At 41.5% G+C, this 24,693-nt stretch overlaps 1 protein-coding gene across 2 annotated transcripts in view; it reads left to right on the top strand.

Annotated features, from left to right (window-relative positions):
• Positions 1–23,224, top strand: part of KLF3 (KLF transcription factor 3) — a 39,782-nt gene extending 16,558 nt beyond the window's left edge. The window contains exons 2-6 of one of the 2 annotated variants that reach the window (XM_082238274.1): positions 4,743–4,837; positions 15,453–15,921; positions 16,669–16,819; positions 19,073–19,233; positions 21,528–23,224. In XM_082238274.1, coding sequence (XP_082094400.1) covers positions 4,781–4,837; positions 15,453–15,921; positions 16,669–16,819; positions 19,073–19,233; positions 21,528–21,709 — 1,020 coding nt within the window. In that variant the 5' untranslated portion in view covers positions 4,743–4,780 and the 3' untranslated portion in view covers positions 21,710–23,224. Of the gene's footprint in view, positions 1–4,742; positions 4,838–15,362; positions 15,922–16,668; positions 16,820–19,072; positions 19,234–21,527 lie in introns of those variants that run through there. The other variant, XM_082238273.1, reaches the window with a different exon arrangement.
• The last annotated feature ends 1,469 nt before the right edge of the window (positions 23,225–24,693 follow it).

Below are 24,693 nucleotides of genomic sequence, written 5' to 3'. Positions count from 1 at the left end.
TTAGAGCTCTTAATATTTCTGACGTGTGCAAGGAATCTACTTGGCCTGGCCTGAACCAAACATTTTCTGCTTACCATTGGTGAAAAATACAACCCATATAAAAATCTCATGTTTTGCCAATGTCCTCCGCATGATTCCTACCAAAACTTGGAGAAATGTGTGAATTGGCATTCGATGGGTATAAATAATCACTGCTAAGACCCTTTTCTTGTATCAACCAGCCCTAAGTCTGTAGAATGCACTGCATTACTAAAAGCAGAAACTGAAACTGAAGAAAAGTCTCAGTCCTCCTCCTTGTATAGCTCAGGTGGTTAAACTTTTCGACAGAGGACGGAAGTGCAAAAGTTCAAGCCACTCTTAGAGGCTGAAACAATCTTCACAAGTCCTTCATCAAAGAATTGCATCTACCTAGCAAAACCATAAGCTATTGGCAAGGGTTATATTTAAAGCACGATCATTGTGGGTAAGCGGATATGACTTGATGGGAGCACAATTTTTTTTCTTACACAGGGAGGGGAGAATTAGTGACACAGCACATCCGTTGCATGTTTTTAAGATCCTAGCATCTAGTACCTTAAGGGGAAAGCATTTGGGGTTAGAGCACCGGGGAAATCCTCTGCTTGAGATCTTGAGTCAGGATCTGCAGTACTATTAATAATTGTGTCTTGATCCTTAGGCTGAATTCATTGCTCTGCATATTGTCTAGGACAGGGTTGGCTCAGTAAGCTGGGGCTGCAGCAAAAAAATATTGTGAATTACAATGCTGCAGATGGCACTGCGTTTAATCAGTTTTGCCTGTGATTTTTCATAAGACGTCATGTGCTCCATAGTTGCAACCTTAAATTGCTTGATCAGGCAAAACTTAAAGGTGATAATGAAACTTTTGCCTCCATGTCCGCCTAACCTGAAATTGGCCGTGGATACCACAATGCCTGGCCTAAGTGATCTCTCATTCCAAATAAACATGAAAGATAATAATAGGTTTCCCCTTCAAGGCAATTGGCAAACCTGTCCCAGTGTACACCAGAAAATTTTACTGCCTCCCTTTGTCTCCCAGCTCCTGCCAAAGGGTCCTTGGAAGAGGAGTTTAGGAATAATCTGATTGAAATTAATTGCTTTTGTGTTGTCCTCTTTGTTCTTGTTTTATTTTATTTATTAAATTTGTTATGCCACCCTATAACCACAGGTCTCATAAAATCACAATATAAGAACACAAAATATCTTGTGGCATTTTATGTTATAACTCTTCTCTCTTCCTTAGGTGGTGGTTTGGGGTTTTTTTAAAAACCCGAAGCAGTTATGGGATTGACTCAGTGTTTTACCAGTGTTCACTATGTTCTTGTTTCCAGAGGTGTTATGTGATTTACCATTTGTATCGTTTCCTTTGGAACCTCTCTGTCTACCTTGAAAAGGCTCCCTTTGATTCATTGGGCAAAATACAGAGAGAATTTCAAAAAACGACTTGTTGAATTCTATGCTTGCAATGAAATCTACCGCAATACACAATGGATTGTTCTTTGTTGCATATTTTTAGCGCCACCTATGGATACGAACAAACAGTGTCGTGCTTAAGAACTTGCATATTATTTAGGACAGGATTAAGTAAGGTATTGAGTGTATTGTTCAGCACTTGCGGCCTCAGGAAAAAATATGAACCACCTGCAACATGAAGTTGGGGGGGGTTTATATGTAATGTTCATATTAGTTTAAAGATAACCTTTTGACATTTCAAAAAATTGTTTCCTTAGTGCTTATTCACACAATTCTGCAAGACTTAAGTCTGGCAATGTGCTTTTTCTAAAAAATAAAAATTTAAGCTGGCATTATTTATTTAGATGCTAACAAAAGCTTATGGGGCACAAAAAATATCCTGAATGGGGGGTGGGCTATAGATCCCATGCATGGCTGACTTAACTCAATCTCCGCCACTGAAATTTGGGAATAATAATGATATATCTTATTTGCACTGGCAGGGTAATTTTAAAAATGTTTACAAACCAAAGAAAATAAATTACCTTTGATTGTATGAAATAGGGCTTGAGTTTACATCACAAACTCCTATCTTTGCTGCTGTATTTTATTTTTGGTGGATGTACTGCTCTCCAATTGCATCTACACTAAAATCCTGGCTATCTGCCTTTTTTTTTTTTACGGGGCAGCAATCACCAAAGAAAAGGCTTAAAAGAAGTTCCTTCTCTAGGCAGCAGTTGTGTTGCTGTTAAGTTGCCACCTCTCACGCTTTACTGAACTGTCTTAATGGCCCTATCTGCTTAACACAGGGGCAGATTTTGGCCAGTTTGCACTGGGCGCCAACACTAGAGGGCATTGCAGGACTTTGCAACTATAACTGAAAGGTGGGGAGGCATCCAATTTTGGCCTTGCACAGGGCACCTCTGAAATTTTAAAGACCAAAGTCCGCCACTGATTTAACAAGTCACATGTTGAGTATGCAAATCTGCTACTTCTCATGTCTTTGAAATAAGTGGCCATACCGTCTGCCCTCTTTAAATACTTCATTGGTCCGATACGTAAAATCCATCCATAACATTATTTCTTTAACTCCTGTTGTTTTAATGCTTTTCCTATTGACTCTTGGCAAGTTTGGCAACTGTGGATGATATTTAATGCAAGCAATTTTATTTTTATAATTAGCTTGAGATGGGCAACGTATAATATTAAGAGCAGGATTCCCCCTGTTGAGGGCAGTGTTGGGCTCTTTACAGTTGCTACGAGCACAATAACTGAGTTCTACTTAATAAAAGCTTTCCTTTTGAGAAATAATTGTGCCATCCATTCTGAAGCTTGATTTAGCTCTCGTTTTGCTGATCCTTTCCTAATTAGTTCCCGCTATTGTAACATGAGAGGGGATTTCTTCCTTTCCAGAAATAACGGTTGCTGTAGTCTATCTGAATACAACTGTTTTGCGTGCTCTGAGCTACAGGAATGTGAAATGGAAATGATACAAAATTCGTAAGATTTGTTACCCAGAGTTTAGGCAATGCCAACCAGGACTTGTTATTTGAGGGCCCGTCCTAACAGTTAAAGGGGAATTAACATTGGTTTTGGGGAGCAGGGAGGATTACTAGTATTTACCTTTAATCGTAAAATTTGGTGTGTATTCTTCAGTCCTATTCTGGAATACTAAGATTGTCCCACAGGAATCAAGTGAAACTGTCTTGTTTACATTTTACAGCCTGTATCTTGTGCCAAACAGTTAAATGATTTCAGTTTGACTACATCGAGCTATGCCAGTTATTGCTTCTTTGGTACATTTCAGTCATCCTTACAAAGCACTGTTCATGCCCATTTTACCTTTGGAAATTGAGGCCCAGAGCTCTCCCGGTGAGTTCACAGCTCATGCAGAGCCTAGAATCGAAGTTCCAACAGGAGGTCTTATCATCTAATCCCTGGTTTAAACTGCCTCTTAGGTGGTATTAGAAATCAATTCCAGACTTTAGGATAAATGTCGACAGATGCAAAGGCTTTCCAGCTGACAAAACAGCATGTGAAGGAACTGTACAAGATTTCCCCCATAAACAAGGTGTGTTACTTTAAGACCTCATTGCGGACACCGAACATGTGAGCAGGACATCTGTGTGGTGAATGCATTCTCTTATGTGGAGGAAAGAGAAGCAAGAGTGTTTGGTTATTTGTAGCCGCTGCTTGTGCTAATTATTCTGAATTAAATCTGGATAAAAACATCAAAGTAGTTCAGCATCTGGGAGTGGGGTTCATATAAGCCATGGGTAGGCAAACTAAGGCCCGGGGGCCGGATGCAGCCCAATCGCCTTCTAAATCTGGTCTGCGGACAGTCTGGGAATCAGCGTGTTTTTACATGAGTAGAATGTGTCCTTTTATTTAAAATGCATCTCTGGGTTATTTGTGGGGCGTAGGAATTCGTTCATTTATTTATTTTTTCAAAATATAGTCCGATTCCCCAAAAGGTCTGAAGGGACAGTGGACCAGCCCCCTGCTGAAGAAGTTTGCTGACCCCTGATAATAGGACTCATATTTTAAAAAATAAAGTTTCTGTACTTGATAACATATTTCCTATTGTTACATAGATGTGTTTTTGCTTTGAAGCCAAAAAGTAGCGCTCGTGATAGCATAAATGCAAAGGGATTTCCTGCAGTTTTGAGACGGTATCGCACAACTTCATATGTGGTGTCGACCTAAAGAGTTTCTGAGGATAAGCTGCAAAGTTCCTCTGACAAACTTACTAGGTGGTCTTAGGCATGCCATCATTCGCTTCTTGCAGGCACCCACAGCGGCTGCATGGAGATGAGAATGCAATTTTAAAAGTAGAGAGCAGGCATAGGCAACCTTCAGCCCTCCAGATGTTTTGGCCTACAACTCCCATGATCCCCAGCTAACAGGGCCAGTGGTCAGGGATGATGGGAATTGTAGTCCAAAACATCTGGAGGGCCCAAGGTTGCCTATGCCTGGTATAGAGCTATTTAAGGATTATGGAGATAATATGGTGTTTTGCATGCATTACTTGCATGCAGGCCTTGCCCAAGCACAGTTGAGAGGGGACTCATGTTTCTACCCCTGCTCCCAATGTTGGGTTGTTTTCTCCAATAGCAATAAGCTGCGCCCAGTCGTTTGCATGCCGTACATGCAATTAACTCCTATGCGCAGTAATGTGAAATATGTTCACTTAAGAGCTGAGTATTCTACAGCTTTCTCATGCTTTGTCTTTTCTTAAAACCCTCTCTTGCTTCCCCCCCTCGTGTTTCTAGAGTCCTGCACAACAATATAAGTAAAGCTGACGAAGAAGATGCTAATGTTTGACCCTGTCCCCATCAAACAAGAAGCAATGGAACCCGTTCCAGTGGTTAGTATTTAAACATTTTTTTAAAGCTTCTGTTGTCATGGGTTATATTCTAGTCGTGCTGTGCTGAAACCTGCCCCCAATTTCACAAATCGTTTCTTTCCTTGCAAACAAGGCTCCTGTTTTTTTTTTTGTTTTTTTACTCCATCATAACCAGGGGCCTTTTGAATTTCTTCAGAATTTTGGTGGGCGTAGAGTTCAGCTTTAATCATCACAAGGTGGGCAGGAGTTGTATGTATGTTTCTTTCCATTAAACATCTCTCTAGCGCTCTGCAGCCTTCCTAGCTGTCGGCACTTCCTGCGGCAGTAGTTACCTCACAGCATGCTCCCCTGAACTTTAATTGAATCGCAGAGTTAGGCTGTGAGGGCCTGTGATCCATGTGCTTTCTGATTTTCTATTTAAGGAAGAAGGACCTTCTTTTTCCCGTGACAGAATCTTTCTGCACCAGATTCTTTCAAAGTGAAAAAGACCACACACACACACACACACACACACACACACACACACACAAATGAACAGGTGTCAGGTGCATAGTAGGCTGATTCCCACTGCTTACAGAAAGCACACCTGAGGCTATGGGGAAGCTTTTTGGAAATGCGGGCATCCAGGAAAGTTTCAGAGTGCAAAATCTCCAGAGGGATCATTTGCACAGGAGAAGAAACAACACTCCCACAAACACCCCTGAGCTGCTTTTGAAGTAAAATAAGCGCTGTGGGTTAAACCACAGAGCCTAGGACTTGCCAATCAGAAAGTTGGCAGTTCGAATCCCCGCAGCGGGGTGAGCTCCCGTTGCTCGGTCCCTGCTCCTGCCAACCTAGTAGTTCGAAAGCACATCAAAGTGCAAGTAGATAAATAGGTACCACTCCGGCGGGAAGGTAAACGGCGTTTCCGTGCACTGCTCTGGTTCGCCAGAAGCAGCCTAGTCATGCTGGCCACACGACCCAGAAGCTGTACGTCGGCTCCCTCGGCCAATAAAGCGAGATGAGCACCACAACCCCAGAGTCGGCCACGACTGGACCTAATGGTCAGGGGTTCCTTTATCTTTACCTTAAGCACAAAAATAAATCACTGCACACCACCCATGAGAGCCACTGACTAGTTAGGATAGCCTCTTTTCCCTGACCAAGGTTCTGTGTATTTAACAGGCAGGAATTCAGCAGGTTCAGTTTTCCTGCCTGGCGATGCAGTGATGTTGAACATCAGCTGTTAAGGGCACAGGGGGGGTCTCTGCAAGTGAGACCTGAGTTTTTTCAAGTCTTTTTCTTTCTGCATTTGGTCCTGTTAGCTTTACTTGCATTTCCCATGTTTTCTCTTACTGTCGATGTTTGAGATTTTCTGCCTGACCTACACAGAGGTTGCAGGAGAGAAGGGAGCACCTTGGCAATGTTCAAGGAAATGAGCTTACGGTCTAGGATGTTCTAGGGTGAGTCTGGTGCCCTAAGCCTGTTTGCTTTGTTTGCCTCTGTGTACTTGGAAAATAGTCGCAAAGGGGAAAATTTGAATAGAGGATTGTATGCGAAGGCTTGCTGGTAATGAGAAGCTTATACAATTAGATCATCTTTGTGTGTTTGGCTGCTGATATTCCTGCCAGCGGTTATACAAGATGTGAGGGTCACTTTGAAACAAAGTTGTCATGGATATTTGCAATGTTTGTTAGAAAGTATCCAATAACAGTGTTCAGCTTTTGGTTCAATTTTAATTTTAAGAAACACTCTGCTTGTGGGGTGTGGGGGACATTTCCGATAAATGCTTCTTTACCTGGATATATTTTAATAAATGCTTTCATAAAAGAAGTTTTAAAACTTCTCCTTTAGTTCACACTGTTTTGGTCAAGAAAACTAAGAACTGCCCTTTGGGAAATGAATGCAATTGCCCTCCTAAGTAATTAGTGTGGTTGATTATAGACCAAAGTAGTTATTGGTTGCTGTTCCAAAAGATAACTGCTATGTTTTCCTCAAAGTAGCTGTAGGCTTATTTCTGCAGAGAGGCTGGAAGTAATTTGCTAGAAATAAGTGGGAATCCATCAGCAGATAATTAAAGGCTACCTCTGGCATAACATGTACACGAGGTTTAATGCTGCAACAATATAATAATGTATGCATTACATTGCATTTTAGCAAGTGCATCCTTTTCTTGTCAGCCCATTTGTAGCATCCTTAAATTAAGTTGCCTTTTTTAAAAAAGGGATTTGCAGCCAAATTGGTACAGAGTTTGAAATTTCAGTGATGTTTAGAGCAGCTCAGAGTCCATGTGATGTTGACTGCACTTCGTGACTTCTGACCAAAAAAGAGCTTGCTAGTGTAGTGGTTTGTAAATAATGATGGATGAAGACCAAAGGATGTACCTCTAAATTGGTCTTGGATGTTAAGCGGATTGCAGCAGTGAAGATTTGGCGTGTGTTTGTTTATTATTATTATTATTATTATTATTATTATTATTATTATTATGTGTCTGTGGTGGAGAGAGAATGTGTTTCAAGTGAGAAGAGGAAGGAAGAAGAGGTGATGACTTTGTGGGGAGAGACTTCATATATAAACAGGAGAGGAGGGGTAGGTGGGATTGTGCATGGTCGGAGTGGTATACAATGGTACCTCGGGTTACATATGCTTCAGGTTAAGAACTTTGCTTCAGGATGAGAACAGAAATTGTGCTCTGGCATCACGGCAGCAGCAGGAAGCCCCATTAGCTAAAGTGGTGCTTCAGGTTAAGAACAGTTTCAGGTTAAGTACGGACCTCCGGAATGAATTAAGTACTTAACCCGAGGTACCACTGTAAATGCATTCATACTGCTGGGATAGCTCAGTCAGTAGAGCATGCCACTCTGAATCTCAGGGTTGAGGGCTTGAGCCCTACATTGCTGCATTGCATGGGGTTTGGACCCTCACGGTCCCTTCCAGCTCTAACAATTCTATGCTCCTGCGATCTATGGTTTTATGAGTGACAAATTTATTTATTTCATTTTTTGGATGGCTTCTTAAACCAAACCTTGGCTTAGTGTGGCACGGCAGCAGAAGGGATCAGGGAGGAACAGAGTGGGTGTAAAACCAGAAGCCTGTGCACTCATGCCAGCAAAGTTTGATATGGTGTGTTGGGAGAAACCAGACCCGTGTAGTTCCTGCAGTCCCCTTAAGCTTTGGAAGTGGAGGGAGGAAGAGAATTTAAGGTGGCAAAGCGTGTGGTGTGTGGAAAGAAGTTCAGTATTCTGCCTTTGGAAGGTGGAATAAAACTACCCTCATTTCCTCTTGCAAATCTTACGATTCTAAGCAAGAGCATTGCGTTTGCTGCAGTATTTGGCAAAATTGTCACGCGGCCCAACATTTTCTCACGCTTAAAACAGTAGTTGACGTTTTTTGCACGAAGACATGCTGTTGAGAGTGGAGCGCCACCAGTGTAAATAACACAGTTTTTAGCACCAGGAAAAAGAAACGAAGTTGAGTTTTAGCAATGCTGTAAGGGTGCGGTTTTAAAAGGTTTACCACAATCGCATAATGGCAGGACACACCCACAGCATTTTGTCATCTCTCTGGTGGACCGGGCAGTTTGGGAATGGTGTTACTACACACATGAGTGATAACTATATAGTAGATGTAATTACAGAGTCGCCTGAGCTCCACCCTGTTGACTACATGTGATGTGAAATAGTTAGTGTGGTACTTGTTACCTTGGAGTAAACAGTGCCACGGAAGTTTCCAGAAAAGCACAAATTAGCAGCAGATGCTTTTGCTATTGGAGTGTCCACTTTTGAGGCCTACATTTGGTGGAAAGGCAGATAGGGTACACCTGCTTTTTAAGTAAGATGAATACACAAATCTCCCACAGAAGAACAGGACTTACTGTCCATTGTAGAAGACCTGCATAAATCTTCCTTTTGAGAGGAGATTTGAAGTGAGTTCTTAGTGATGATGATTATTAATCGTCACCCACTGTATGCTATGTAGCAAGTTCTGTCAGATTAACAGCACAGTTGCCTCTTTACGAGAGCATTCATATCTGGGCGGAGATCACAAAATGTGACCTGTTTAGCTGGACTTTGTCCTAGGTGTGGACAAGTGGAGAAGAAATATGTCAACTCCCCGGTTATTTTGATTATATTGCTTTCCAGCTTATACATATTTGAAAAGCAATCTTGGTCAGGATAGACCTGGAAAAATCCCCGGCACGTGACTGATGTCTAAAAATTGGATGACACATATTAGGCAGCCTTCATCAAGAACATTCTTGCCAGTATTTCTGTATCCTTGCATATAGAAGTAGGATTCAGAGAGAGAGACAAAACGCCCTGAAGAATTGTTTGCTGTGCCAGAGAACATTAAGTGACATATTTGAATATTCTTTCCCTTGAAGTGCTGCTCCTTTTAGCCAGATACCTATCTTCTCTAATTATAGAAAAGCTACTTGAAAAGTTGCAGGTGGCTACAAACTGAGCATTTTGTGCTCCTTATAGCCCAGGGTCTCCAAATTAGAGAATTGCTACTCAACATCTAATGGTGTTGCCTTGCAATGTGTATGTGGCCATATAACTTAAGCAGTATTAAACTTATTTCATCACTCAATGGCTTGCATGCCTAAATTGAGCATATATTCTGTCTCTTTGTGATCTAGCTGAAAAACAGAGCACCCGATTCTGAAGTTAATCACATCCATATATATTTTTTGCTTAGCAAAATCCAGGAGCTGGCATTTATTGGAAACAGTATACTAGGCCACAGCAGCTGGTCTAAACAAGCACCTTATCTGTGATAAAAATAGCTTTTGTGTTCAGCAGTAGTTTGTTAACTACTTCATACCTGTAGGTTGTTTTTGAATATTAATTAATCCAGTTTATTTATTTATTTTGCTGCTGTTCCGGTTTGAATGATCAAATCCAGACTTAACCAACTATGCAGTTCTGTGTAGCTGCAATGCAGCCTCTCCGTGTCGGTAGGGAGGCAAGCCATGGTAAACCACAACAAACTGAAAACATGGTTAAAATAAAGGTAAAGTGACCCCTGACCATTAGGTCCAGTTGTGACCAACTCTGGGGTTGCAGTGCTCATCTCGCTTTAGTCTTCATGCAGTGACTATTGTTTCAAGTAATATAGCACAGCCAGAAAGATAGTCTTCATGCAGTGACTATTGTTGTGACTGGGTCATACTTGCTTTTATTTATTTCATAAATATAAAGTTGCAGAATAAACTCAATTTATTGCTAATAAATTATTAGAACACCCCACCACCACCATTTCTTCTAATATGAAAACATGCAATCAGCCAATTTAGCTTCACTGTTTTCCTGTCACAACGCAAACAACTTTAGAATCTTCCATGCAGCCATGTTCAGACAACATGGGTCTGGGTTTGGGTCTGGTGTGGTTGATTGGTGACGGCGTTCTGTGTGCCTCTGGTTCTGGTGTCGGTTTTTGTGGGGAGGGCTAATTTCCAGATGTCTGGCAGGCGGGACGTGTCGTCACGCTTGTTCATGTTGTGAGGGTGTTTCTCGCCGTCACCAATCAACCACACCAGACCCAAACCCAGACCCTCTCCACAGACATATTACAGACTCCATCCAGTAGCCAAACTATAGTGGCACCTCCGGATGCTGCACCCCCCTGCAATCCCTACACAGATCTGGCTGGCACAAGGCACAAAACCACAGCTCGCCCCTATACACGAAGCCAAGCCAGAGCACAACTAAATGCAGCACAGCCATCTTCTCAGAAAAACTCTTCACAAGCTCAAGAGGTCAAGACACAAAAGCTTTAGCAACTAATCTACACTTAATGACCCACCCAGTGGTATTCAGAATATCACTCATGAAATCACTCAAGATATCCCTCAAGTAATTAAGGAACAAAAGAAGAAAAGGCACACTAATCTAGGAACTTCCTCTCTGCCCAGAACGTTGGAGGCCATACACCACACCCCTCAACAGTATTTATAGGAACTCAAACACCAGATTCTGCTCTGTTCCAGTAACAAGAAGCCGAAAGCACCAGCCTGAAGATGACGAGTGAGACCTCGTCGAAACGTCGCACAGACACCCCGACTCTTACACGGGAAGACACCCGAAGACACCAAAACCTGCATTCCTGTACCCGTGAAAATCTACGAAAGCATATATATATATATATACACACACACACACACACACACACACACACACCATAGGCAAAGCATCATTAACATCCTGACATACAGACATGAACATGCAATCACACACACACACACACACACACACTTTTGTCCTATAAACTCATGTCTCTACTAGTAAAGGTAAATTGGAAAAACTCCTTAAACTATGTATAGAAAGTTTACAGATGCACCGTTACCCCTTGCATTTCATGACTTTTTGGCCCCACTATGTTTAAAAATATATATATATATTTCCTTTGTACTCTGTTTTGCCTGCTAAATGCTTGGCAGGAGTTTATGCTGCAATGAATATGTTAGACTTCAAATGGTTACAAAGTGATGCTGTTGAGAGTAGCTTTCAGATCGTGTGTGAATATTATGTTCGGTTAGACAGATGTCACTTGTTAACTTAAGTTTGTCCATAGTGGCATGGTTTTGTTTGGTTATTGCCTAATGCCCATTAAAGGGTTACAAATTATTTGTGTGGGGGTTTTCTTGTTTTAGGTAATAACTAACCAGATGTGTCCTACCGCACTTCTCCTGTTTTTGCACTCTAGCTTTCCTTGTTTGCTATGATGTTCATGATCTTCTACTGGAAATGTGCAGCTCAGTAGAAATGTGGAAAAGAAACCCTGTCAAAATAAATCGGCTTCTTCAGACTGGCACAAAAACAGCTGACTTGGGTGAATTCTGTGCTAGCGTAGCTAAACACAATGAAAATTCTTTCTGTCAAGCTGAGAAACAGAGAGCAAGTTGAATCCCTAGCATAATTTAATAATTTTGTGTTTTTTCTCCCTCAGCAGTTAGGTATTTCCCACTGGAGTTTGTTTGTTTAAGCATTCCATGGTTGCCTTAACATCTGAAGCAAACGGGACTTTTAAAATTTAGCTTGCAAGTTACACATGACCTGCAACCTTTAGAGGGGGGGAAACGTACTACATTATAGCTCAACTATAGTCCTGTGCTTTGGTTTGTACATCCCAGACAATCCTAAAAAAAGCCTGCCTACAATACTGAAATGAATGGGTTTCTGTCCTATAAGCCACATGCTTTTCGCTGGGGGCTAAGCACACATGACTGTGCAGTTGTACAGATTTTTGCAGCCACGTTTAATGGGAATAATAATAATAATTTATTATCTATACCCCGCCCATCTGGCTAGGTTACCCCAGCCACTCTGGGCGGCTCCCAACAGAATATTAAAAGCATGATAAAAGATCAAACATTAAAAACTTCCCTGAACAGGGCTGCCTTCAGATGTCTTCTAAAAGTCAGGTGGTTGTTTATTTTCTTGACATCTGATGGGAGGGCATTCCACAGGGCAGGCGCCACTACCGAGAAGGCCCTCTTTCTGGTTCCCTGTAACCTCACTTCTCGCAGTGAGGGAACCACCAGAAGGCCCTCAGAACTGGAGCTCAGTTGGGTGGAGTGATGGGGGTGGAGATGCTCCTTCAGGTATACTTGTCCAAGGCTGTTTAGGTCTTTAAAGGTCAGCACCAACACTTTGAATTGTGCTCAGAAACGTGCTAGGAAGTAAGTTGCACTGATTTCAAGGAAGTCCGCTTAGGATCAACAACCTCAATCAAAATGGATGGAAGGCTATTTTAATTAGAGAGAGAAAATGTGATCTCTTAAAAGTCCAGTTACCATCTTTCTAAAAGGCATTCCTTGACATGAGCAGTTTTGAACTTCAGAATTGGTGACATAAATTATTACGGGTGAGGTCCAGCGGAGTCACTCTATTAATGGGAGGAGAGTTGCACACACAGAAGGACAGCTTCTGTGAATGCAGCTGTGCTTGCCTGGATGAAAGCTCCATCAGTGAATGGAGCAACAACTTTGTCTCCCATCCTGTGTTTTTTTAAAACTTCTGTTCCGGTTGCACTCATGTTTGAAATCCATTACCTGATGTTCCAATCCTATAGCCATGAAACAGTGCACTGAGTGTCTTGCATTGATGTAACTAAAGGTGTGTCTTCTTACTGGTGGGGCAAGTTCATCTTGCTATGCTGCCTGCCAAGGTGTGCTCCCAATACGTGCAACCCAATTTTAAGCACATAGGGTTGCAGTTACACAGCTGGCTCCTGCGGTGCTTGAAATCCCTTTTGGATGCTGCGCTTGTCTCCGTTTCTGTCCCAGCTCTCTTCTGTCCTCTGTTCTCAGCTTCACAACAACTTATGATCATGTATGGTGATTTTTTTGTTTTTGTTTCTGCTAATAATGGCATTCGACTGTGCTTGATTAGTTTGCTACACTTGTCATAGCACTGCAAATGTTTGCTTTTGCAGTAGCTTATAGTACCAGGTCACAAGATGCTGTATTTCAGAAATATTAATATTGTTATTAAATTTATGTGCCGCCCTTGCTTCCAAAGAAGTCTTAAGTAGCAAATATTTTTTTAAATAACAACAACAATTTAAATATTCTGAAATCATTTCAGAACACTCAGATACCCTCACAGTTGCTAATTTCAAGTTTGCCGGGAAAGGTATATTTCAGCCATCAAAATACCTGGGCAAACAGGAATATGTCTGTTTCATGTGAGTGAAAAGCATTCCAGGTATCTTGAACTGCACTTGATTGCATGAGTAGACCCACCTCAATGCATTTGCCTACCTGTTACCACCACAGCATGGCAGTTTTTGTTCTGCTAATGGTAATCCAAGAGTTTAATTTGGCCTTATTGTGGCAATTTAATCTTGTGCAAGCCCGACTGCATAAGCAACCCAAGCAGTGGTTTTGAGCAGCACAGATCTGGTGTGCAATCCGAGAGGTGTGCCCCAGGATCCCTTGCAATATTGCAGGGAGTGCTGGGGTGGACCTCTTGGATTGCTTTGCTTGGGCCAACCCTGGGAGCTAGATGCTTGGTGCTGTTTTAATTATTAGTGTCTCCCTAGTCGGTATCCTTGAATAATTATCATAATTCCCTTGCTTCAGTGTTCTTTTGGTTGTGACAGGCGTAAGATTGCAAATGAAATATGCTTGATGGGGCAGAGGCACTGAAGTGTTGAGTCTGGAAAGATTATTGAGCAAATAGTGCAGGTGGCTCTCGACAGTATTTGAAATTAGCCAGGTACTTTTGCACCTGGCTTTTGACTACTTGCAACCAAGCGAAGATGCCTGGGCACCAGGATAGTGCCTGACATCTGTACCATCTGGGGATCATTGGATTTGGAGTGTTTACATACAGTAATACCCCTATCCTGTAGAATTCTATCAGTTATATTTTTATCTGTGCAATCGGAATGGATTTCCGGAACCAAATGGCTTTTTCTGTGCAGCCTGAGCAGGAGCAGTCACCATTAAGAAAAAGAGGGCTGAATAGGCCAATATATATGTGGACTGTGCCTGGGAAAAGTGACTTTTCTTCATCATCTGAACTAGCTAGATGTTTAACTGAGAATCAATAAATCAAGGGTGGTTCACAACAAGACCACAACATATAAAATAAAACCAGAAGCAGCAACCCGTCATTTGAAAAATAAGACTTTAGAGTTGTCTTGCCCCCAAATGGCAACTAGACAGTCCATTTTGGTGACACTGCAGCCTTGGTTTAAGGACCCATTTGACACCTAGAATATATACCTGAGTTTCTAACACTGCTCTCCAGATGTAGTTGGACTCCAACTCCCATCAGCCCCAGCCAGCATGGCCCGTGGTCACAGGTGATGGGAGTTGTGGTCCTCTGCAGATGTCGAAAGGTCTCAATTAAAACATCCACAGGGATGTTGTGGTTTCATGTAACATATTTACATGTAGTTGTGCAATGGAATACATTTATGTTGAAGAAATTCTGTTACTGCAAACAGTAGAATAGAACAAAAATAAGCAGCATAGGGGCCATGTCCAATTGGCTTTCCTCCCAAGTAGCCTTCCTCTACTGCTCAACAACAAAGTGTTGATGGGCCCAGTTGTTCCAGGAAAACGTGGCAAACCTTTCCCAGGACTGTCCTTGTCTTGTGGTGGATGTCTTCACATTAGAATTAGAATCTGAGCTGGCTGAGTCCACAACCTTGTAGCCAGGCCTGACTTGACATATTCACCAAAAGGTACAGAATTAATCCTACCAGATCAACTTTTATTACAGAAGATTCTGATACATATTAAAATATACAGTGGTACCTCGGGTTACATACGCTTCAGGTTAAGAACTTTGCTTCAGGATGAGAACAGAAATCATGCTCCGGCGGTGTGGCAGCAGCAGGAGATCCCATTAGCTTACTTAACCCGAAGTACCACTGTATTCTGTAATGTGGCAGAAGTGGTTAATGTGAGGCATCAAGGATCGCTAACCTGTAAGCCATCTGCTTCGTGGGGCTGTATGGTTCTGCCTAAGCAGAATTATGTGTGTCTTCTCACTTCAAAGAATATCTGTGTAGGATTTCAATTCATATTTGAGTCCAGTGGAATTCAGGTTAAAGCATCGCAGAGATGGTCCCTTATTTAACAAAGCGCATTTTGTGTCCTGGATTCCATGTCACCTATTTCTTCCCCTCTTTTGCGCAGTCGTTCAGCTCCAGTTACATGGACCAAATGAACCACAACAAGTATAGTGTCATTTATTCGACGCCAAACATGGTGCCCAGTAAAATCTACCAGATTTCGGAAGGGTTTTGCAACGGAGTGCAAGTTGAGCCTGTCGACCTCACAGTGAAGCGGAGCTCGCCTCCTTCGTCAGGAAGTTCTCCTTCTCCTTCGCCCCTGAAATTCCAGCCCAGGAGAGGCTCACCTGGATTAAACCTGCCCTCACCCAGCCCACCAATGAAGAAACTGCAGCCTTTCACGATGCCATTAACTATTCCTCCGGTAATGGCAGCTCTTTCTCGCCATGGACTTCGAAGCCCTGGGATGCTTCCAGTTATACAGCCCGTCGTAGTGCAGCCTGTCCCTTTTATGTATGCTCCTCCCCTTCAGCATCCTATTATGGTGTCCACGGTCCTTTCAGAAGAGTTGGAAAACCCAAGTAGCATGCCAGGTAAAGGTTCTGGTTTTTGTGGACTTCCCCATCCCATTTTTTATTTTTTAAAAGATAAATTAAAAAGGAACCTGATGCTCTTCTGCTTAAAGTCGTGCCACATCTATCATGGCAAAACTGCTTCTGTTTATCCTTTTACAAGGTGATACGGAAGATAAGTGTTTTCAACTAAGAGCAGGCAAAGTAGATTCCTACTTCATGGACCAGGCATTTAACTCTCTGCATAATCTGCGTCACAGTTTTTGTGACAATAAAGGGGGACAGAAAGGCAGAAACAAGGGATGCTGTCCTGATTAGGGCTGGGTGATAAACCAATATATCGTCCAAAACTGAAGTCCATATTGTGGTACTGGTTTCGTACTTTTTGACCTGGCAATATATTACGAATCATTATGTATGTGTGTCTGCTAGGCAAAAATCATGATATGGGAAAAACAGTGAAGCCAGCCAATGCCTAGCTCCATCCTTATTTCAGACATCGTGATATATCAGTATATTGCGCTGTTTAGCTGGTGATATATCATGATGTTGAAAACCAGGTATCGTCCAGCCCTAGTCCTGACCTCCTTGGAGGAGGCAAGGGCAGTAAGAAATGCAATAAGTAACAGTGTTTCAAATGCAGAACTTACCAGCCTACAAAATATATTCAGCAGTTTACAATCTTCACAGGAATACCTTATGTTAGTTACACGCGGCATGTAGAAGATGGGAAAATGTGTTTATTTGCTATGTTTGTTTTTCTTGTAGTGTCTGTTATAGAATCTTATGAGAAGCAAGCCCTAAGGAAATCTATTAAGGTGGAACCAGGCATGGAATCTCCTAGGAATGACTACTATCCTGAACAAATGTCCCCTCCGCTGATGACCTCATTGTCGCCTCCTCAAGCAATGCTTCAAGAGTAAGTAGCTAACTGGAGTCTTATACTACCTCGTTTGAGCACAATAATTAATTGCGTCCTCATCATAGATTGCATTACCGTGTTGCATTCTATGCAGGGCTGCCCTGGAGACAGCAGCTAGTGCAAAATGCAGCTGACCAAGGCAGAATATTGCATCCTATTACTATTACACCGCTGTTGAAAGAATTGTGCTAGCTACCAATTAGCTTCTGAGTTAAGTCCAAGGTGCTAGTCCTGGAGAACACAGCCCTATGTAGTTTGGGGGTCAGAATACCTAAAATACAGGGTCATCTCTTACACCCAACCAATCGTGTAAATTGTCTTTTTGGTGCCTGTTGAAGACTTTTTCAACCAGCCTTTTTAGGAAGAGACTTTTATCACAGTTGGTATCTGAATTTATTTGAAATTGTTTAGAATATATATATATATATATATATATATATATATATATATATATATATATATACACACACACACACACACACACACACACACATCATTTTTATATATGCAGTTGTTTTGCCTATGGCTTTTTTTGCAATGTGAAAACGCTTTGAGATGCTTTGTAGGGTGTGTTTCATAAATCAGTTGAACAGCAATAGAATGATGATCTAAAGTGTAGCATGATTTAGTTGGGTTTATAAAGAGATAACAGCTCATTTCCTTTCTCAAAGGAGACAGGATAAGTTTCCCTGGGAAACTTCTTCAGAGACTTTTAAAACATTGCTAGGAACCTTAAAAAAAGGTGATCTGTATTACTGAAGTCAAGCTAATGGACACAGCTAGTCTTGTACCCAGAACAATTCTTTATCCCCTCCCTCAGGCCTTCCACACACCCCTTGACTGAAAGGAAAAAGGGGGGGGTCAACCTTTCGCTATCAGTTGCAAGACATCTTGCATTAGTCTAACTGAGTTGCACTGGTGCAGTAAAATATCGAAGAAATGTGCAGATGTAACATCTCAAAACTTCATTTGTGGGATCTGTACCTGCTGCAGTTAGAGATGTTGTAGATTGCACTCAGTTTAGTTGTGGTATTTAAAGCCAAAAATAAAGACACCATGTGGTCAAAAAGACTTTTAAAAAGTAAAATTTAAAACAAATCAGATAAAAGAGCCTGTGGACTCTATCCCCAGTCCTTTTATTTTGACAATTTGGCTTGGCTCTCTTACTTGAGATCTGGAGCTATTTGTTTGGATAGCTGGCAGAACTTTGGTCTAGATAGGGATTGGTTCTTTTTGAAGTCTGTGTTCCAAAAGCATTCTTTATTGATTGGGCTTCATGACATAGTTACCTCTGATATGTTGATAGCTCTTCTACATTATTCCTCCTCATATCACCACTTGTACCACATACAGTTCCTTTAAAAAACAACAACCCCATCTTGCAGAAATTGCACAATCACTTACTGAAGTCCCACTTTTTTTAAAGACAGAAGTTCTAGATGCAGGAAATAAGAGATGGGGCTTTCTGCTTGCTAATTAGAAATAATGAATGGATAGCTGTCTTTTCTATAAACGTGTACGGATACAGAACTGCACAGCTGTTACTGCCTGATTTTAAGGGTTATTCCTAGGCCAAATGCTCTTAGTGTGCATAATGTGCTCTGGTAAGGCCACACGCCTCCAACTGATGGAAGCCTAAGAGTCGATTTTTGACATCTTGTGGGTGTGGCACATACAGACTAAACTCTACTTTTAGGGATTGACATCAGTGGTGAGGAGAGACCGCACCCTTATGCCAGCCCTAAACAGGAAATTCTTAATTGGTCTCTAGGGGAATTGAGACTAAAGGCTCTTAAGGAAGAACTGGTGGGTTTAATAATGTCAAAAAGCTGTGAGCCAGCTCATTTTTAAAATTTCTTTCCTAAGCAGAAGGAAAATATGTCAACAAAAGCAATAGACGTTCACTGGAAGCACTAACTGAGAATTTGGAAAATCTAAATACAGTATGCTTGTCTGGGAAACAAGAGCCTGATCTTAAAAATAAACGAAAAAGCCTAGCATGCTCTGGAGATTTTTTTGTTGTTCATCCCACAGAATGACTAAAACCCCCAGCAGGGAAGAGAGCCAAAATATTACCACGAAAGACCATGAAATTTGCTAAGCTTGCTTGAATTCTTCCACATGCATGTAATGTTGTTTAGGCTGCCAAAAGACAGAGGGGGTAGTGAATAAAGGAGCTCTGTGGTGTAACATTAAGGGCAATGTAGCTAAGCTGATTGCATCGTTGACCTGTGGCTTAACTTCATGCAGGAATCACCCTTCAGTTATTGTTCAGCCTGGTAAGAGGCCTTTACCTGTGGAATCTCCAGACACGCAAAGGAAGCGCAGAATACACCGATGTGACTACGAAGGCTGCAACAAGGTTTACACTAAAAGCTCCCACCTAAAAGCTCACAGAAGAACACATACAGGTATGAGGCAGATCCAAAGATCACTTGTTCTCTTGTCACAACCCAACTCAGAAGTTTCTAAGAGAGAAAAATAGCTCTATTATCATACAGTGTTGGTTCCTTGGCAGATTAAGATTACATTGAGACCTAATTTTTGACTGAGCCATTATTATGCCGGCACTTTTCCTATAGATGTAGAAATGAATGACACAGAGTATTACTGCACAAGGGTCGTTGTGGTGCTCTGGAAGAAAAGGAGTGGGAACAGGGGGGTGGTAATAATAATAATAATAATAATAATAATAATAATAATAATAATAATATATATATATCCTGCCCATCTGGCTAGGTTTCCAAGAGATATAAAAACATAACAAAACATTAATTAAAAAACCTACCCTATACAGGGCTGCCTTCAGATGTCTTCTAAAAGTTGTGTAGTCCTTTATCTCCTTGACATCTGATGGGAGGGCGCCACCACCAAAAAGACCCTCTGCCCGGTTCCCTATAGCTTCACTTCTTGCAGTGAGGAGCTGGACTTCAGTGTCCTGGCTGAACAATGTGAGTGGAGACCCTCCATTTGTAGTATGGTGTTGGCTTTTATAGTCCATAGGAACTGCAAAGGTCAACACAAATGCACATGAGCCACTTCTGATTGTCATGTGAAGGTTAGGGATGCTTTGATTGGCAGGACAGCTGCATCAGCCCAAGTTGCTGCTAGAACTGCTGTAGCTTGAATTGAGCTGTAGGAATGCAAAATGTGCGTGGGGAATATATACAATTTAATTTGACTGGAATGGTTTTGCTCTAGCCATGGGGCCGTAAACAAAGCCATAAAGCAAAACTGACTGTGGCCCAGTCTACCCATTAATTATAGGCAACATGCTTGCTGTCAATAAACACTGTTCCACCACTGTGGCGCTCCATATTTTGTTTTATTGGCAGTGTATCATGTGTCTTGCTCGGGTTATTGTATTTTCATGCCATGGCAGTGTCACTTGTCTCTTTGGTGCCAGGAAGTCAATGTGCTGTACAGCCGATGGCATTATCACTTCTTGTATTTCCTTAGCTTCAGGAGTGGCTCAAATTAAGGCCCCCCTACCACTCTGTAACATGTGTCACATACCAGAAAATTTCTCAGTCTTGAGACTGAAGCTTCAGATATGTAAAATGTGGAATACTGCCTGTATTTTTAATTATTTACACTTCAGTCCAATGAATATTTACTCAGAAGTAAGCCTTGCTGGGGACGCGGGTGGCGCTGTGGGTTAAACCACAGAGCCTAGGACTTGCCGATTAGAAGGCCAGTGGTTCGAATCCCCGCGACAGGGTGCGCTCCTGTTGTTCGGTCCCTGCTCCTGCCAACCTAGCAGTTCAAAAGCACCTCAAAGTGCAAGTAGATAAATAGGTACCGCTCCGGCAGGAAGGTAAACAGCGTTTCCGTGCGCTGCTCTGGTTCGCCAGAAGCGGCTTAGTCATGCTGGCCACATGACCCGGAAGCTGTACGCCGGCTCCCTCAGCCAATAAAGCGAGATGAGCACTGCAACCCCAGAGTCGGCCACGACTGGACCTAACAGTCAGGGGTCCCTTTACCTTAAGCCTTGCTCATTGGGGCCTATCCCCTAGCAGGCGTTAAAGGATTTTAGGCTTGGTTTTTTATTTTCTTTGGCACACACTTTTGCTTTTCTGAGTGGTGGCTGGTTTATTTTTCTTATTTTTCTACTGAATGGCGCTAGTACCACCACACCCTTCTACATCATCACTAAATTTGTCTTGGATCCAGCATTCTCTCTACAGATCTTGTTCTCTGTTTCTGAGCTCTGTTCAGTGAAGGCTCTCACAAATGAAAGCTTTCACAAATAGAAAGGGTGCAATTTTCACAAGTTCCCCTTTTCTCCCAGGCACTCTCTAACCCTGTATAGCATGCTGACTTGTGGGAGAGAAGGGAGAAAACAACAAAAATAACCTCACCGTGGACAAATAATGCCCACAGGACTGAAGAGCTTTCAGAGAGATGCAATTGGATGTAACTCAGGATTAAAAGCAACAGTTAGGGCTAGTGGACAAGTCAGTTATGGATCAAATATAAAGACATTCTAAGGCCCATTTTTAATCCAGAGAAACCTGTTTTACTAGAACATCGGGTGTAAATGTAAAAATATGTAGTTTTTATGTAACAATGCTGTTGACAACGGAGGCTTGCTTTTCTTATGTGTTCGTTGTGTAAAATGAAAATATGTTCCATGAGTTTTTGTTTTGCTTCGGGGGTTTTAATTGCCTTCCCCCCTTCCTTTTTTTTCTTTTTTTGGCCTTAGGTGAAAAGCCTTACAAATGTACTTGGGAAGGTTGCACATGGAAGTTTGCTCGATCCGATGAACTAACACGACATTTCCGGAAGCATACAGGAGTCAAACCTTTCCAGTGCCCAGACTGCGACCGTAGCTTTTCCCGCTCTGACCATCTTGCCCTTCATAGGAAGCGCCACATGCTAGTCTGAAACACTCTTCCTTCGTCTCTCTTCATTCTTTTCATTTTTAACCTGTGCATTTTAAGTTGGATTCAGCGGGCCTGAATCTCTGGATTAATAGCCTTGAAACCTTCCCTATGGTCAGTAAGAGATGTTTGCTTGACCCTTCTTTGCCCATGCCACGGGTCAGACCTACAGAATGTGAACATTTTTTTTTTCTCCTGGGGGTTGCTAAGCAAACCCTTGCTTGCCAGCATGCAGATTAAATTTCCGTGAGACTTAAGAGATCTTGTAATCGAGCTGGCTAGTTTTGCCATTTAATTAACCAGCATATGTTGATCATAGTCACTGTTGTTGGAAATCCAGCCTGCTAGTCCTTGCCAGAGACTCTGTACCCTGTAAAGGATGCGTGTCTCCTTTTTATGCTCAGCAATGCAACGAATGGATCCTTTTCCAATGTGGTTGGTTGTAGAAGCATGTTCCACAAGACACTTTTTGGATGTGTTTAAAAAAGAAAAGAATCCTCAAACTGGGAGTGAATGGAACAATTTTTGACTGATGAGTGCCTGTTTATCAGCAGAAATGTTGTCAATGCATCATGTACATCCTGACCGACATTGCCTCTCTTTTGTCTGTTGTGTAGAATGCTAGCTTGTGTTTGCCTGGATATAGTGCCTCGGTAGATTCATTAAGCAAAGACCTTCTTGTAGTATAGTTATCTGTGTTTTGTGTCCAGCTGTATGAATGGAACACACATGGTACTCGTATGATGTGGCATTCGATGATACATGCAATAAGCTACCTCACTGAGGAGGTGTGGTAGGTATATTATTTTCTCATCACTCCTCTGCATTTCCTGTTGTCTACACAAGGCCTCTGGTCCTTTCCCTGGCACAGTTTAGAAGCAGCAACCTTTTCAGCAAAATGAACCTGAACTGCTGGAAGGCACCACCATATTCATAAGATAAGTGAGGAAGACAACCTCTGAATTGAAGCGCTTCTGTAGATCTCAAAATTTGAGTATCGCAAATGGAAAAGGTACACTTTGATCTCTCGTTGCCATGTTCCACAGAAGAGCTTCACGAAGTCCCTCAAGTGATTTGTAATGCAGTCATGCTAGGAGTGGTAAAATACACAACCAAAAAATAGTTATTTAAAAATCCAGCATGGTTGATACTATTCCATATCCTCTAGAGATTTCATGGAAAGATTTGAAAGAAAGAAAAATTACTCTTTTCACCAGTGTGCCTATGAGCTCTTCTTAGAATTATGGGTCATTTGGCTTTCATAATTTAAAAAATGGAGCTAGATAGATATATTGAGGCCAGCAGCAATAAGGGGAATGAACAACAGAGGAAAGGAACTCATAATGTGCTAGGAAACACTTTATCGAAATCAACTGTTGTAATCAAATGCATTTTGAGTTAACCACCCCTTCAGGGGCAACCTGTTTCATTCAACACTGTCAAAGTAGTAGTGTGCTTCTACTGTTTCATAAACTGTGTTGGGCTTCCATAGTTCATTTCTATAAACTATTTTCTAGCACTTTTTGTAGTCCTGTCTCCTCTTTTCTTCAACAGAAAAATAAAAGTACAGCTGGGTGCTTACTTAGCTTGGTGACTCTCTCCCATTGAAATCAGATGTAACAAAGTAACTGTGGCTGGATCATGGCCATCATTTTTTGTGTCATGCACTCTGTATCTGCACACCTGTTCTAGATAGGCCTTGTACATTTTTTCTCAGATTCAATTTGGTTTGTAAATCCCAGGTAACTTCAGCTTAAGGTTGCAATCATTTACACACTCATGGCAGAAAGCAACATTGGCAAGCAATGGGACTACTTTAAAATTAAAATTAAATGTTATATTAAAAAGTATAAATTTATAGCAATAAAGGTTCAAACACTGAAAAAGAGCAATAACAGTGATAAACAGTCTCCCCCACCCTGCCCCCTTCTACTCATCATGGTTCCTTCCATCTAAATTTCGTGCAGGACTGAATAACGGCAAGAAATTCATCTCTTCTGTTTTCCATAAATAATAGGCAAAAAAATCATGTGTAGATCGTCAATTCAGTAACTTCATTAACTAAGGATCTTAATATATTTTGAAATACATTTTTGATTTATTCATTTATATAAGTTTAAAAAGAGGTACATAGAGGGACTTAATTTTCTGAGTATAGGATTGTGCTGTGACATTTTCTTCCCTTCAAGAAAGCATGCACTTTCCCACTCCTGAAAGGAAAACGTTCACAGACTATGTCAGAAGGCTGATATGGAAGAGTTGCCACTTAATTAATTGCAAGGAAGTTGAGGCAGGCTGTTGAGAACAGTATCTTTGTCGAATGCAATAATAAAACATTCTGCAGAGTCACAGGTGCAGAATTCAGCTTGTGAGTTGCTATTGTGAAAACAGAAGAATAAAGGTAAATTTGAGAGGGAAGAGATAAAGAAATGCTTTCTACAGTTCTTTAAACTTTAAAGCCAAACCCAGAAGTATTTGAAACTTCACCTAGTTGGATATATAGGTGCTTCATATAAATTTAATCTCTCTTTCTCTAGAAATTAAACTGACAGAGCAAGGGAACTGTTGCATTGTTCAGTGTAATCAGTCACGTGTGTATGGTGCCTGTTTCACAATCAAACCTTGCAAGAATTAGGAATGTTCAAAACCAGCCTGGAAATCCAAACAACAATCCAGTTAAAAGTGTGGCAGATTTTTTTGCTTTGCTAATAGCTAGTTTAAACCAGGAATAATTGTACTGAAGCATCTGCAACCCATTCCATCAAAATATAAATGGAGCAAGAAAAAACCTCTCTAGTGTTGCCAAGCAAATCTGGGAAACACATTACTTTCTGTTGTGTTGACACACTTAAACTACTCTGTTGCTAACATGGAAAAACACTGAACGTGGAAACTTGATGAGATTTCTAAGTGTCAGCAAAACAGGAGTGGGAACTGTGGAGCAGAGAGTGCCATACTTGGAATAGAAATTTAATTCTTTTGGATCCC

The sequence above is a fragment of the Podarcis vaucheri genome, assembly GCF_965113315.1.
Source record: "Podarcis vaucheri genome assembly, chromosome: 9".
NCBI lineage: Eukaryota > Metazoa > Chordata > Lepidosauria > Squamata > Lacertidae > Podarcis > Podarcis vaucheri.
The sequence above is the reverse complement of the archived record's forward strand: the minus strand, read 5'-3'. Positions and strand labels throughout refer to the sequence as shown.